Source organism: Muntiacus reevesi, chromosome 2, assembly GCF_963930625.1.
Source record: "Muntiacus reevesi chromosome 2, mMunRee1.1, whole genome shotgun sequence".
Classification (NCBI taxonomy): domain Eukaryota; kingdom Metazoa; phylum Chordata; class Mammalia; order Artiodactyla; family Cervidae; genus Muntiacus; species Muntiacus reevesi.
In genome coordinates this window covers 105,733,615-105,750,405 of record NC_089250.1, presented here as the reverse complement: position 1 = coordinate 105,750,405, position 16,791 = coordinate 105,733,615, and the positions used below count along the sequence as shown (strand labels likewise).

The window sequence follows — 16,791 nt, the reverse complement described above, 5'->3', positions numbered from 1 at the left end:
TCCACTTCCTCCCAAGGCAGGTCATTCAGGTGTTTTTATTGAGTGTATCCTGAGTCTGCCAGGCCAGAGGTGTCCAAGACACACCTGCAAAATAGACAAAGACCATCCAAATGAGAACCAGCAGAGGTGTTTCATTCAGAGCTTGCTCTAGCCAAGGATTCAGCCACTGTCACTTGCATTTAGCAGGGAGTCAAAGGCAGATAGAGGAATGGGAAGGCTTTATAGTGGATGAAAGGGAGAAGGCCTCAGGTGTGCCTGAAGGCAGGCTGGGAGCCCAGGGAACCTGGAGGCAGGCGGGCCAGCTGGCTGCAGGGCGTCCTATGTGATTGCTTAGGATGTACTTCTGGCTGTCTCCAGTTGGTCCTGAGTGGGATATTGGGATAAACATTAGAGAAACTCAGTTAGTAATCAGGTTCTAGCCATTTGAGGCCAACTGTTACAGAGGATGTTATTTGGCTTCCTGGATAGTTGATGGAGATGGTAGTCTGACTGCCTACAAGTCTGACTTAACAGAAGGCTAGCTTCCTAGGTGGTTGCTTTACTAACAGGATGATTTCCTGGACAGGATGCTGCAGGTTGTGGGTTGCAGACCTATTTTTATACTTGGTCTGGCCATTGTCTGTGTGTATATTCAGTCTCACAGCCTGCTTTTCAGCTCAATTCACTGGCTTCTCCTGAGCACCTATTCTGGGCCTGGCAAGGGCATGAACAAGTGACTAATAACACTGGACCCAAATTCGCTGGGCACTTAGCATCCCTAGCTCCACACTGAGGGTTTTGCATGTGTCATCTCATTTCACTGTCATGGTGTTGCAGGAAGGGGGACCCCTTCCAGGGCCCGAAACTGGGCTCTTGTCTAACCCTCAGAAATGAATTGTCCGAGGAGACACATGTGCTGACAAAGCAAGAGATATTGGGAAAGGGCACCCGGGTGGAGAGCAGGAGGGTGAGGGAACCCAGGGGAACAGCTCTGCCCCGTGGCTGGCAGTCTTATGGTGATGGGATTAGTTTCCGGGTGGTCTTTAGACAATCATTCTGACTGAGAGTCCTTCCTGGTGGTGCACGCCTTGTTCAGCCAAGATGGATGCCAGAGAGAAGGATTCTGGGAGGTGGTCAGACAGGTGGTGTCTCATTTTGACCTTTCCTGAACTCTTCCAGTTGGTGGTGGCTTATTAGTTCCGTGTTCCTTACCAGGACCTCCTGTTGTAAAAACAACTCATGCATGTGGTTACTATGGTGCCTGGCCAGGGTGGGCGGTTTCAGTCAGTGTGCTTCCCCTAACAATAGCAGCGACACTTGGGAAGGATAAGAAAACCAAGAGCTAGACCCGGTCCTTGAGGAGCTCACAGTCTCCCAAGGAGGCAGGTGTGTAAGCAAAAACCACATCATAATGTGAGGGGATGTTTACTCCAAGTTTGGAGCCTCTGGGAAGTCAGTACGCCTATTATCTTTGTTTTCCATGAGGAAACCGAGGCACAGAGAGCTTAAGGAACTTGCCCGAGGTCACACAGTGAGAGGATGGGGTCAGGACTGTGGGTCCAGATCCAGAGCTCCTTAATAAACTACTGACGGGAGTAAGTGTCTGCACAGTTTTGCAACTTGCCGCTTTTACTTGGTGATAGATTTTAGGAACTGGTTCATGTCGGTACAGTGAGACCCACATTATCCTTTTCATGGGGGTGGGATGATTAACACTTCAGTTTAGTCTGTCCCAGACTCATCAGTTAGAGGAGTTTTCTCCCCCTTCTTCCTGTCTACCCAAGAAGTGGATGTGGCTTTCAGAAACTTCACTCCTTTCCCCTCTGTCCCCCACAGGCAGCAACTGTCTCTGTGCAAAGCATCTTCAGTGCTGAGTATGGGCCATTTGAAGAACAATCATTGTCCCACCCAACCCGCTGACTCTGCCCTGCAGGAGGGCCCTTGCAGGCAGAACAGTAATTGCTCAGTGATGCAGGGTCCCAGCAGCCAAGGTGCTGATTGATCCTCAGTGGGCAGGTATTTTTGGAGCTGGCACATTCCTTTACCACCAGACTGAGTAATTACTACCGGCCGGCCACATCTGTCCCTTAATGGAATCGGCAGGGTTTGTCTCTCGCCTGGGGTCAGTCTGAGGCCCCTGAATCAGCCCTGACAATTGTCCAAGATAAAGATGATGCAGAAATAATAAGAGGAGCTTGTGGGAAGGAGAGATCCATCTAGCTGACACCAGAAACCACAGTTCAGAAGAGATAGTAAATAAGTGAATGTCAGGCCTGTCTGCTTTCAGGCGGGGGACTGTCTGGGAAGTGGGATAGAGGAAGTTCTCCCAGAGCCCCTGTCTATCCTGAGAGCCCAGGTTGTTTGACTCTGAACCCTGGCACAAGACAGCAGGAAGAAATATGTGGAGCTCCTTGAATATAGCTCCCTGGGCCAAAAGGGTATTGAGACCATGGACATAATTGTGAAAGTCTGATTGATTTTCCTGGAAGCCATGTGTCCCAGCTGCAACCACTTTCTCTTCTTTTATCTTTTGATTCTCGCCTTTAATGTTAGCTTTTAATTTTTTTTCCCCACAAAATTCTCAATAATCCAGTAATTAAGTCTTGTGGATCTCATATCCCTCTAACAGAAAACAGTTCCATTTATTGAGTGCTTTTACTTTTCAGAGATTATCCTTTTCATTTTCAAGTATGGGACTGAGCATGCAGTAGGTGCTTAATAAATATCTATGTTTTGCCACACATCCTGCTTTTCACAAGACTCACAACTCATTCTCACAGCCATGCTGTGAATGGGCAGGGAGGACCTTCTCATGGAGGCTGTTCAGGGAGAGGATGGGCCTAAGGACACGTGATGAGTTAGGTCAGTACTCGGTCCTCTTGGTTTTTATCCCATCATTCATTCACCACTAAATTAGCAGAGACTTGCTGAGGATCTACTCTGAGGACAGGTGCAGCAGGAATTAGGCACGCAAAACTCTGCGCCTTTTGCTTTTCAATGATGCTTCTGAGCTGGTGAGGAGACTGCCTTTCTGGCAGACTCAGCTCCTCCTTGCAGCTGAGCATCGCCTTAGAGCCTGGAGCTGAAAAAAAGACTGGACCTCAGAGAGCAACCTTCCCTGGGGAACAAGAAGCTGGGCAGGGGGGTGATTTTGTAGCCCCAAGTCTCAATCTTGACGGCAGTGATCTCTAGAGGAGTTTACACCAAGCGATGATTTGGAAAGCTGCCTTGGCTTTATTGAGTAAAAAAGCAGGAATCAAAAGAGTACATAGTCTATGATTCCATTTTTAAAAAATATTTATTTGGGTGCACCAGATCTTAGTTGAGGCATGTGGGATCTTTAGCTGTGGCATGGGAACTCTTACTTACGGTATGTGGGATCTAGTTCCCTGACTAAGGATTGAACCTGGGCCACCGGCATTGGGAGCATGAAGTCTTAGCCACTGGACCACCAGCGAAGTCCTCCTCCATTTGTTTTTAAAAAATAGTATCTATCCATCCATCTATCTATTAGTATGTATGTAGAAAAATACAGCCTAGAGAAAACCAGACAACTGTGGTTCTAGGGTTGGAAACAGGATTTTCATTTTCCGTGTTCCATATTTTGTGATGTCTCTATTTTTACAATGAGCACTCATTGCTTTTTATCAGTAGAAGATGCATTTAAAGTGAAACAAACTGTATTGGTTATGATAGGCCAGTTTTGGATTAAAGTGAAAGTAAAATCACCCAGTTTTGTCTGACTCTTTGCAACCCCATGGACTGTAGCCTGCCAGGCTCCTCTGTCTGTGAAATTCTCCAGGCAAGTATTCTGGAGTGGGTTGCCATTCTCTTCTCCAGGGCATCTTCCCAACCCACGGATCAAACCCGGGTCTCCTGCATTGCAGGTGGATTCTTTACCATCTGGGCTACCAGGGAAGCCTTAGTTTTGCATTAGGAACAAATAATTTTAAATCTCAATGGCTTCAAACAACAAAAGTTTGTATTTACAGTTGGGATAGCATTGAGTGTTTGTGATGGTTATCGGCACTGTTCACACAACTGAGTGCTAGGCGACTTGCTGCCTGCAGTGGTGATGGAGGACTAGACCTGAATTTTCTTGAGAAGATAAGTCAGCACAAATATGGCCCAGGAGGGCTGTGCACAGAGTGGGGAAAATAATAAAACAGTGACAACAGTAATCTCCCTTGATGAAAGTAAATTTCAGCAAGAACATCTAACTTTAAGTAGTGCATCTTTCTGAAGCTTCTCCTGGATAAACCAACTGCAAGCGTTGTCCATGGTAGCTAGCCAAGCGACCCTGTGTGTGTGTCAGGAGGGTGTGGAGAGTCAGTAAGTGGCATAACTACAATTGCAGAACCTAGAACTACACTGGCCTCAGGTCAGAACCTGGCTCTGCTGTTTCTAATGTCCTGATCTATATGATGTGATCCATTCTACGCCATTTCAGTGGGTCATCGTAAGGATTAAGTTGAGGTAAAACGTGGTAACATTGAAAAGAGGGTACCGGCATGTAGTGGGTGTTCAAGATGGTTTGCTCTATCGATCATTATGGGATCGGTCCCCTTGTGCAGTCATGTCCCGATCCTGTCTGTTCCTCCCAAGAGGACCTGAGGTATCCAGAGGTGTCAGGAGGATCTACTGTACCTTTGGAATGGACCACCTAGTGAGCAAATAATCTATAATTTGATAGGAGTGAGAGTTGCCCTTTTCTAGAATGGGGTTTGACCAGATGGAATCAAGCCAGAAAGCATGAGGAGAAAAAGAGCTTAGGAAGAACTTGCTGCTCAGAGTGGTTCTTGAGCAAACATTCCTGAAACAGAAATGCCTTGTTTGGCTTGGAGTTTTTTCTAAAATTTTTATTTACTTATTTTTATTATTTATTTTTGGCTGTGCTGGGTCATCTTTCCACGTACGGGCTTCCTCTAGTTGTGGTGAGTGGGGGCTACTCTCTAGGTGTGGTGCACAGGCTTCTCATTGTGGTGGCTTCTCTTGTTGCAGACCATGGGCTCTAGGGCACTTGAGCTTCAGTAGCTGTGGCTCACGGGCTCCAGAGCACAGGCCCAGCAGTTGTGGTGCATGGGCTCAGTTGCCCTGAGGCACGTGGAATCTCCCCAGACAAGGAATTGAACCCGCGTTGGCAGGCGTATACCTAACCAAAGGACCACCAAGGAAGTCGTAGCTTGGGCTTTTTAATTAACCTCACTGATGAGGGAGCAGTCTTGACCTTCTGACACCTGGGTGTTAGGATGTGGGCAGTTGACGTTGGTTTGTAAAGCTTGGAAGAGCAAGCCTCCCACGGGTCTGTCAGGCTCTGAGCCTGAACAGAAAAGATCCCTGCCCTCCCGCTTCTCCCCCAGCCTTGAGAGGAGAGGACGTGATGATGCAAAAGCCTGGGGATGATGTTCATTGTAGCCACACATGATGGCAGGGAATTTAAAGAGCCTTTGAGTCATGAATGCAGCAAGACAGAGATGTGGAGAAAAGCTATTGAACAGCGAAGAAATAGAGCTAGCAGGTCACGCTGTGCTTTCATTAAAATGCTGTCAGTCACATGAAAAGCTTTTCAGCTTCTCAACTGCGGAGATGCTCCCGGCTGATCCCAGGCACATCTCCCTAGCAGGACTCACAGACTGTGCTCTGCACGGAGGTGTCTCCAGCCTCCCTCAGAGGCTCTGCTCCCTGAAAGCCCCACTCAGCCCTGACCTGATTATCAGTGCCTGGATGGACCCCTCCCCGACCCCACTTCCCTGAGGAAATGAGCCTGTCATTCCATTCCTCCCTTCCTTCTCTTATCTGTGAATCTCAGGGGACATGGGGAACATCTGCCAGGTGTGTGCGCCTTTGGGCAGGTTCTTTGACCTCTGTGATCCTCAGTGCTCTCATCCGTAAGCTGGGAGATATTTGTGAGATTTCATGAACAACTAATACATTGCCTGAGATATAGCATCACTCGTTAAATATTCACACCTGTCTCCTGTCACCTTGGTCGTGTTTATCCCATGTTTGGTGACCAGTACCAGGGCATCCAGGCCATCCCAATCCTGGCTTCTCTATCTTGGGCAAATTGCTTAACCTCTCTTAAGTCACCATTTCTGTTTCCATCAAATGGAACAGAGTAAGACAAATCTTGCAGAGCTCTTTTGAGGATCAAATGAGACAATAAGTGTCTGCTCCTGGTGGCATCTGGGACTCATAGTAAGTAACAGGAAAAAGGAGCTCTTGTTACTGCTTCTTTAGTACCACACTGTAGTCCAGCAAGATGATGTTGTATGACTTCTCCTGTGTTGTGTGAAGATCATCCCAGAGGACATTCTGGGGCAACCGGGGCCCAGATCCAGATGTGAGTGCTGGACCTGCAGATCCTTGGCCTGATCATAAACGGCCTGGATTACCTGGGGGAGGAGGCCTTGCTGCTGCTGCTGCTGCTAAGTCGCTTCAGTCGTGTCCGACTCTGTGCGACCCCATAGATGGCGGCCCACCAGGCTCCGCTGCCTCTGGGATTCTCCAGGCAAGAACATTGGAGTGGGTTGCCATTTCCTTCTCCAATGCTTGAAAGTGAAAAGTGAAAGTGAAGTCGCTCAGTCGTGTCTGACTCTTAGTGACCCCATGGACTGCAGCCTACCAGGCTCCTCCATCCATGGGATTTTCCAGGCAGGAGTACTGCAGTGGGTTGCCATTGCCTTCTCCGGAGGAGACCTTGGGGATGTACTGAAGAGTTACAAGCTCAGAGCTGTGCTCATTCATGATTCATGAAATAGGTCCCACTGTGCAGCGTTGATTGGAAAGGGGCTGGAGGCAAGAGTCCAGGGAGGAGGCTGCCAGAGTGGTCCAGGTGAGAGGAACTGGGGGGAACAAATTCAAGAGCCTGTTTGAGCTGCAGTAAGGAAAACCTGTCTGGTCATTCTGGATACCTCAGTGCAAGGATGCTGTCGCCCCTAAACCAATCTCAGCAAGGACCCCAGATGTGCCATCCTAAGCAGGGGTGAGAGCCTTGCTTTCCAAAGCCAAAAGCAGGGCGCCCAGCTAGAATGATGGGTGGCAGTGGTCGTGGTTACCCCTCCTTGTGCATGAATATGGAATGCGCCCTTTGGAAGGACTTCCTTTGCATCTGGGTTTCCTCGCAGCCTTCCTGGCCCAGGCAGCCAGCAGTCACTGTGGGCTCTGGGTTGTTTCTGCTCCCCCCCTCCTTACTCTTCCTTCCCACCTGGCAGAACTCCACCTGGAAGGGAACTTCCTGCACCGCCTTCCCAATGAGGTCAGCACCCTGCAGCACCTCAAGGCCATTGATCTGTCCCGGAACCAGTTCCACGACTTCCCTGAGCAGCTCACCACCCTGCCTGCACTGGAGAACATCAATCTGGAAGAGAATGAGATTGTGGGTGAGTGGACCCAGCCCGTGGCCCTGCCCCTCCTCTGTCTATAGAGCCTGCCCTGAGCTCCCTTGCCTGAGTTGGGGCTCACAGGGCCTTCTGGGGCACAAGGCATGGGGCTCTGGAGGCAGAGTTTCATAGACAAGAGTGCAAGGTTGGGCTGTCTGGTCTGAGTTTCCTGAGTACAGGGCATTGAGCCTAGAAAGGTAACTATTATGAGGTCCTGCTGCCTGCCAGGGGCCAGGCTGGATGCTTACTTTCACCTGGCAGGTAGAAGGTCTTGGCTTTTCACACTGTGAGCCCTGAACTAGTTGGGCCATCTTGGACCTCAAGCTCTCCTTCTCTTGTCTCCATCTGCCAGCCTTGGCTGCCTTTACGACCCTTCAATTCAGACCTTCTATGTGCTAACTCCTGCCTGACCCTCCCTGGCTTCACAGGAGCTCTTTGCCGTTATTAAGCAGGAGCCCCTAGGCACACATGTTCAGAACAGCCTCTCTGTGCCTTCCCCTATAAATATGCTCCCCCTCAGGGAAGCAGAAGGTCTCTCCCTCTGAGTTGGAGGTGTGCCTCCTGCAAACAGCAGACCCCAGCAAGCTGGGTTCCTCTGAGGTGGAAGAGGGGTTCCTTTCTTCCTTTTGTAACACTTGCATACCTCTTGGTCTCATTTGGCCTGAGCATCCTCTCCGACTGCTGTCTAGCCTCCCCAAGAGAGAATCCGGCACTCACAGTGTCCCTCGGTACCCCTCCTCCTCGGCTCCTCCTGCAGCTGCTTTGGCAGGCTCTGGAAGCCCATCTCCAGCTGCATGTTGCCTTCTCTCACATTGCCTCTAATGTTGATGGTTAATAATAACCCCCTTCAGTTATGCGTTCATTTTTGTAAGCTCTTTTACAGGCATTATGCTATTAGATTAAAAGCAAGAGGTCTCTGGTGGTTTGGCGCTGCCTAGTGCACTGGTGAGCCTCCCTTCTATCAAGGATGCTGCCGGCAGGGCTCAGGCTCTGGCTGAGTGGGAGGGGGAGCCAGCTAAGCTCTGAATTTTGAGGTCCATCCTTTTACAGGTGTGTAAACTGAGGCTCAGAGAGGTTATGAGAGAGCATGGGGTTGCACAGTGAGACCACAGAAATGCCGGGGTAAGAGTACGTGATTCTAAAACTCAGCCCTATGCCTGGAGAGGGCTTCCCTTGTCTGGCCTCTGGGAAGGCCCTAGGGGTGGGCTGTGGTTCAGACTTGCCATCCCAAGACCAGGATCACTGAATGACTGGCCCCTGGGTTGGCACCCCCTGGCCTCTTGGGCCCTTGTGCTATCTTTAAACAGAAGTGCCTGTTTACTGTATAGCTCCTGACCACCTAGGGCTTCCCTCGTAGCTCAGTTGGTAAAGAATCCGCCTGCAATGCAGCAGACCCTGGTTCAATTCCTGGGTTGGGAAGATCCTCTGAAGAAGGAATAGGCTACCCACTCAAGTATTCTTGGGCTTCCCTGGTGGCTCAACTGGTAAAGAATCGAACTGAAATGCCTGCAGTGTGGGAGACCTGGGTTTGATCCCTGGGTTAGGAAAATCCCCTGAAGAAGGGAATGGCCACCCACTCCAATATTCAGACTTGGAGAATCCCATGGACTGTGGAGACATTACTTTCCTGACAAAGATCCATCTAGTCAAAGCTATGGTTTTTCCAGTAGTCATGTACGGATGTGAGAGTTGGACTTTACAGAAAGCTGAGCACCGAAGAATTGATGCTTTTGAACCGTGGTGTTGGAGAAGACTCTTGAGAGTCCGTTGGACTGCAAGGAAGTCAAACCAGTCCATCCTAAAGGAAATCAGTCCTGAATATTCATTGGAAGGACTGATGTTGAAGCTGAAACTCCAATACTTTGGCCACCTGATGCAAAGAATTGACTCATTGGAAAAGACCCTGATGCTGGGAAAGATTGAAGGTAGGAGGAAAAGGGGAAGACAGAGGATGAGATGGTTGGATGGCATCACCTACTCAATGGACATGAGTTTGAACAAGCTCCGGGAGTTGGTGATAGACAGGGAAGCCTGGTGTGCTGCAGTCCAAGGGGTCGCAAAGAGCCAGACATGACTAAGCGACTGAACTGAGCTATATAGTCCAGGGAATCGCAGAGTCAGACACGACTGAGTGACTTTTACTTTCCAGATCACTGGGGTCTTCCCCTGAGCTCTTCATTCTCGGCCAGGCCCTCCTTGCTGGGCCCTTCCTCTGCTGCCTTTTGTTCTTCGAGGCATTCCTGATGTCTGCTGCTTTTTCAAGTGAGGCAGTAACCAAGAGAGGGCGACTTGTTTGGGCTAATGTCAAGACCAGAGCTGGGAAAAAAAAAAAAAAAAAGACCAGAGCTGGGTGGGTAGCTGCAGGCAGGCAGGTCAGGATAAGTATTGGCCAATGGCTTCCTCACCTACTGACTGTATCTTTGAAAGACTCGTATCCTTTCTCTAAGCTTCTGCTTCTTCTCCGCTTTCACGTGGTGGTTCTCTGACCCTCCCCAAACCCCTGCCCCAGAAGGTGGCTCTTCCTCAAGCAGGAGAGCAGGGTGAGTGGGCATCTCTTCTGGCTGTAGTATAAGGAGTGACTCTCCCCAAATTGAGAAGTACAGGGTGACAGATCCCCTAATCTTCCTCCCTCCAGCATGGCTGACAACATTCCTTAGTAGCAACAGCTCCCAGAACCTAGATCAGCTGTTTTAGCTTTTTCTTTTGTACGCATATCTCTTCCTTTCTACAGTGACAGTAATAACTCTGCACCTAGAAGCATCTTGCAGTTTACCAAGAATGCTCATGTGCAGGCCCAAGACAAGAGGGTGATCATCCCATTTGATAGATGTAGAAACTGAGGCACTAAGACTCCCCCAGCCTTCATGGTCAAGTGTCTGTTGCACACCTGGACAGGTAACAGGGACTTCAGCCACTGGGCTATGTTTCCCAGTCAGTTCAGTCTGTGACAGTCTCCTGCTGCCCAGGCCTGGGGGTCATGGGGATACTGGGGAATGCCCTTGCCTCCAGGTTTTCCCCAGGTGCCCAATGGCTCCTAGAGATGCTTGGCCGATCCCAGGACTGCTCCATTGTGGGATGCCCTAGGCGTTCTCCCCACACCAGATGGAGAGAGGGGCACATGGGTAGAGAGGGGCAGTGGTGGTTCCTTGCCAGAATCTCCTTACTTCTACGTTCTACCTCTCTCCAGCCCACCCTAGTTACTTGGATGGTTTCCTGACTCCCAGACCAGTGCAAGACCAGGCCACAGCCTTTACAGCCCAGGTTGGAGGGAGGAGGGCTGTAATCACAGTGAAGTAGGTGAGGGCTGCATGCTCCTTCATTACGGAAATAACTTTGCACTGTTGGCTGGTTGTAGACAATCTCCCGCAGGAGCTCATTGGGATAATTGTGGAAGGAACTTAGGATGTCTTCAGTTTGGCTTATTTTTCCCTCAGAGCTCTCAGAGGGGATTGGAAGATTTTCAAAAAAATGTTTTCTAAAGCAGTAAATTGGAGGTGCATGAATCTCCTTAAAGCTTTAGTTCAGTAAATAAAGAACAAGCAGCTCTGAAACAAGCTCCAGGTGCATCTGAAGGGACCTCTTCAAAAGATGCCTCTGGCCCAGCCTCAGGAAGGCCTGGAAGCTTCCAAGAGCAGTGGCATCATCTTTTTTTAAAATTTTAATATTTATTTATTTTTCTGTTTATTTATTTGACTGCGCCGGGTCTCACCCGCAGCATGCAGCATCTTCAATCTTCATTGCAGTGTGTGGGATGCTACACAGGGCATGCTAAGACTTTAGTTGTGCTTGTGAACTCTTAGTTGCGGCATGCAGGATCTAGTTCCCTGACCAGGGATCGAACCCAGGCCCCCCTGCATTGGGAGCACCGAATCTTAGCCACTGGACGGACCACCAGGGAACCCCCTAGCAGTGGCATCTTGTTTCTGAACAGTGCCACTGGCCAGCAGTCTCTGGGCCGTGATGCGGAGAGAGGCTTGGCTCAGGTCCATGGAGGGGAGAAGACACAGGGCCTTCTCAGCGTATGCAGGCTGGGAGAGGCAGGGACACTGCCCTCTGCTTTCTGGTTCAACTGCGGGTGATGGGAGGATGCTCATCCTTGGTGCTCACTGGTAGCAGGAGGCCCTCAGGTTGAGGATCTGGGTGGCACATGGAGGCCTCATTGCTGCTGCCTCCTATGGACAGTCCTCTGGTTTGTGTGTGACTTGGCCTTCAAGTCCTGTCATGTCCAGAGCCAGCGTGAGCGCTGTGTCTGGATGCAGCCAGCTTGCAGCTGGTTGGGAGCACAGTGCAGAGCAGGCATCCCAAAGTCTCAAAGGCTCTCTGAAATGACTGATACTGAATAGGGCCAGTTGTTTCAAGTTGCCAGCTGTGACCCACTAGTAAGCTGTGAGACCAGCATGTGCCGGGGTACTTCACCTGTAGCATGATACAAAACCACTTTGTGACTTTATTTCAGTTTTTCTATATGCCTGCATAAATATAGGTACTGGGTCATGATATAAAATGTATTTCTTTTTTTTTTTTTTTGGCCACTCCACGAGGCTTGTGGGATCTTAATTCCCTGACCAAGGATCAAACCCATGCCCCCTGCAGTGGAAACGTGGAGTCCTAATCCCTAGATGACCAGAAGTCCTAAAATGTATTTCTTGCTGTGAGTCACGATGAGAAAATAACAAAAGCTGCTTCTCTGTGTTGTCCCACAGTGACTTGGGGTCTGTGCTCAGCTGGCCTAGCTCCCTGTCCTTCAGCTCTCCTCCCTCAACTACGCTACATTCTTCCCTCCTCCCATCTCCACCCGCATCTCTGTCCATCTTGGTCACCACCACTGCGTCCTCCTGGCGACTAGTTGTTGGGAGTGGTGTGAGGATGGGCTGTGGGGCCCCAGCTGAGGGGAAGGTCTCAGCTCTCCTCTTACCTGAGTATGGAGCCAGGTAGATGGTAGGTTCAATGCTACCTGACCCTCTACCCCATCCCACCTCACTTCACACACCCTGCATGGCCTGAGCTCATAGTGCAGAAGTCCTGCCTCTGGTCTTATCATTTTCTCTGCCTCTGTCCTAACCCCCCAAGTGTAGGTCTGGGCCTGCTGCAGATGAACAGGAAGTGGTGCAAGTGACAGGACTCTCCGTCCCCCACTCGCTGGCTCCCAGCACACACACCGCAAGTGCCCCCATCCAGATGGGAGGCTTCCTGGGTCCTTGGAGACAAGCCTGCCAGGACATGGTGGTTTCCTCCAGGCACTCCCGAGAGAGAGAAAAGGGTTTGTAGCTTAGAGTGTTTATTCCAAAAACAGTGCATCACAGGTTTCTGGGGTATGGGATGGTCCTTTTATTTTCCAAACCAGAAAGAGGTATATGGAAACTTCTGAGTGTGTATAAACAAGACTGCTTGGGGAGAGAGAGGATCTGCAGAGGTAGGGGCTACAGAGATGAAGGAGATACAGATCCTGACTTCAAGCAGCTTACAGACGGTAGGGGAGGTCTGAGTGGAAGTGGAGAGTAAACTGCTAGATAAGACATGGTCGGGGGACTTCCCTGGTGGTCTCGTGATTATGACTCCAGGTTCCACTGCAGGGGGCATGAGTTCGATCCCTGGTCAGGAACTAAGATCCTGCGTGTCTTTTGGGACAGCCAAAAAAAGACCAGACATGGTCGGAAGGGCTGAGGGTGGCCATCCAACTATTCTTGTGAGGTGGGGTTCCCAAGAGAGCCCTGGGAAAGCTTTGGAGGAGGTGGAGGCATTTAGTCCGACTGTGAATGCTGACATGAGGAGAAGATGGGTCACTCATCCTCTCAAAGTCAGAGAGTCAGTGCTTTACCCCAGCAGCCGTAACAGAGGGCTTGAAGGTGGGTGCTGAAGCAGTGTTCACGCCTAAGAACTTGTAAGTACTTGATGCTGCAGAGCAATTCAACACGGCCCTAGAACGTGTGGGGGGTGAAGGGAAATCAAGTATTGAAGAACCTTGATTTTGCTAAGTAGGAGACTATTTTGGCTAAGCTAGAATTTCACTTTTTGTCACCCTCAATTCACTGTTTGGTTTTGTTTTTTTAACCTGATGCATTCACCGTTCCAGAGAGAGCAAGAGATCGATCATAGGAAAAGAAAATCTTGCTAAGAGTTTAACAAATAGAGCAATGGTACTTGTAAAAGGAAAAGTACAGCTGTCCTTGGCTTTTTGAAGGTCTGCTTTACACCCCTTCACTTCACTTCACTTTGATTTCACTAGTCAAAAAAATCTGAAGAGGATTTTCACTTTTATGAAAAATTAGGAAAAGTGCAAACAGCATTCAGCATTCGTTTTGCAGCAAGTGTTAATAGAGGAAGCTCCTATCCTGAGCAGGGAGAGTGGCCCCGCCAAGCTTCTTCCCAGGATCCCCACTCAGCATCAAGCTGCCATTGCTTTGAATTGTATCTGTGAACATCTGTGCTTTATCTCCATTTATTTTGTGTGTCTGTTAGTAAGTGGAAGTGAAAGTCAGTCAATTGTGTCTGACTCTTTGCAACCCCATGGACTATAGTCCATGGAATTCTCCAGGCCAGAAAACTGGAGCAGATAGCCTTTCCCTTCTCCAGGAGATCTTCCCAACCCAGAAATTCAACCTAGGTCTCCTGCATTGCAGATGGAGTCTTTACCAGCTGAGCCACATGGGAAGCCCAAGAATACTGGAGTGGGTAGCCTTTCCCTTCTCCAGCAGATCTTCCCAACCCAGGAATCAAACCGGGGTCTCCTGCATTGCGGGCAGATTCTTTACCAACTGAGCTATCAGGGAAACAAGATGTGTCCTAAGGTGATTGCTTCTTCACTTTGTACCATTTTTGCTTACAAAAGCTTTCATGTGAACTCTCTGCTTTTGGATAGCGGGATACATCTGTATCTGTATTACACAGAGATGCTTTGGGCTGCATTTACTTAATTCTGCCCAATACAGTTTCACTTCTTACTGTTGAGGCCAACAGTTCTCAGAGTTGGTGGGGGTGGGGGTGGTTCCAGGACCAGCAACATCACCTTAGAACTTGATAGAAATACATATTTTTAGGCCCCTCCCCAGACCTCCTCAATCAGAAACTGGGGGAGGGAAGTGGACAGCAAATGGTTTTGTTTTCTTATTTTGACCTTGCCACGTGGCTTGTGGGATCTCATTTCTCTGACCAAGGATTGAACACAGGCCATGGCAGTGAAAGTGTTAAATCCTAGCCACTAGACCACCACCTGATGTGGAGAGCTGACTTATTGGAAAAGACCCTGATGCTGGGAAAGACTGAAAGCAGGAGGAGAAGGGGACGACAGAGGATGAGATGGTTAGATGGCATCACCAATTCAATTGACATGAGTTTGAGCAAGCTCCGGGAGTTGGTGAAGGGCTCACAAAGAGTCAGACACAGCTGAGCGCCTGAACAACAACAGACCACCAGGGAACTCCCTGGCAATTTATATGAATAAATGACCCTGCCCCCAAATGATGCAGATGCATGCTGAAGTTTGAGAACCCCCGTCGAGGCTCTGGCTTCTCCAAGTGTCACCCAGGGGCAGGGTGGGTTTCATCTGTTAGAAATTCAGAACCACGGACAGAGGAGCCTGGTGGGCTACAGTCCATAGTGTTGTAAAGAGTCAGACAAAGCTGAGTGACTAACACTTTCTCTTGGATGTGGCACAGTTTGTAAAGAATCTGCCTGCAATGCAGGAGATGCAGGAAACGTGAGCTCGATCCCTGGGTCAGAAAGATCCCCTGGAGGAGGGCATGGCAACACACTCCAGGACTCTTACCTGGAGAATTCCATGGACAGAGGAGCCTGGTGGGCTACACTCCATGGGGTTGCAGAGGGTTGGACATGACTGGTGACTGAGCACACGCAGGCTTCACCTCCAACCTCCTGAATCATAATCTGCACCTGGGAAAGACACCCAGGTGCATTCTGTGCACAGCAGGACCTTTTTCCTAAAGCCCCCGGTACCTGCTAATTGGCCCCGCCCTCCTCCCAAGCACAGTGTCCTTGAGCCTCATGGAATTCCTCAGGGTACCTGCCACAGATCCCCCTTTGGATCCCTCTGGAGCGCTTATTAAAAAGGAAGGCTCCTGGGTCTCCTCTCAGACCCACCACATCAGATTTTGTGTGGATGGGACCCAGGAATCTGCCTTTCTAACACGTGCCCTGGGCGAGGCAGTGGTGTGTTGATCGAGAATCTGTGCAACTGATGTCTATTGTTGTCTCCTTTCCTCACATCCATCCAGCTAGTGCCTAGTACAGCTCACTCTGCTTTCTGAATCATCTATTGCAACTGATTCTTCCTTTCACACTTCACAGCCTCCACCCCTGACTCCCAGTCTTCATCACAGTTTATCTGGGCCATAGCGCCAGCCCTCAAACATAAGGTTTCCACAAAGTACAGGACCCTCTTCCCCTGGGATACAAGGATGACAGTGCGGAAGGGGGGGCACTGTGGAGACTTGGGGGGAGCACTCCTGGCCCACGGGGACCCCTGCACGTCTGCCATGGCCCAGTGTATCTCTGGGGGCCCAGGCCCTCTGTCGCAGTAACTTCTCCCTCCTCTGGGAAGGTGGTGGGGGGAAGAGGCAGATCCCTGCAGGAAACCACAGCTTCACTCTGGTCTCCATCAATAGAAGAAAGTCTGCGGGGTGTCCTCCCTGAGCCTGGGGCACAGGTGCCCGCTGGGGCCTCAGGATTGCCCTCCCACTGCGTTGATGTCAGTATGCCAGCCTCACCCTGTTTCACAGAATGAGGTGACCAGCATCACAGGAGCAGAGAGGCCTGGCTTTATTTCACTTTGGGGCTCTACCATGCTGCCCCTCAGTGGGAGGTTCTGCAGGCTCTGTTTGTTTGTTATGGAAACTCTCGAGGGGGCGGAGAGATGAGCCACTAGCACTGAGTACCAAGTGCCAAGTGAGAGGGCCACATAGCGGCTGAGCAGGGAAGGGCTTCCTGGGGAGCAGGAGTGAGTGGGACCCAGTCTTCTTGTTCCGAAGCACAGCCTCTCTGTGCCTCTTGGGGGACAGAAGGAGACTTCTTTCATAAGAGCCCAGGAAATAGCTTTTAAATAGAGGAAACCCTAGAAAAGCAGAAGTGGAAGTAATGTTCCATTTGATCTGAAAAGATAAAATCGCACTGATTTCAAAATCTAACAGCCATGGCTGCTTGACGCTGCTCTTCTGTAATTCTCATTTAATTTGCTCAGGCCTCTCTTCTGGATAGGAGGTGTTACCTTCACTTGACAGCTAAGAGACAGGCTCAGAGAGATTAAACAGATTGCACAGGGGTGTGTGGTGGAGGCAGGATTTGAACCCAGGTCTTTGGCATTCCTGGGCCCACATTGTCTTTGGTGTTCCAGAGTTTGCCTGGTCTACATGTGCTGGGTGTGGAAGGTGTGGGTGGTGCCCAGAGAAGCATGTACAGGTGCCACATGTCTGGTAGC

The 16,791-nt window shown here is 49.9% G+C and overlaps 1 protein-coding gene across 4 annotated transcripts in view; it reads left to right on the top strand.

Annotated features, from left to right (window-relative positions):
* Window positions 1–16,791, top strand: part of LRRC20 (leucine rich repeat containing 20) — a 76,405-nt gene that overhangs the window by 45,431 nt on the left and 14,183 nt on the right. For 2 of the 4 annotated variants that reach the window (XM_065922504.1, XM_065922507.1), the window contains exon 4: window positions 7,194–7,361. The exons of the other annotated variants lie outside the window; for them this stretch is intronic. In XM_065922504.1, coding sequence (XP_065778576.1) covers window positions 7,194–7,361 — 168 coding nt within the window. The remainder of the gene's footprint in view (window positions 1–7,193; window positions 7,362–16,791) is intronic. 4 annotated transcript variants of the gene reach the window in all.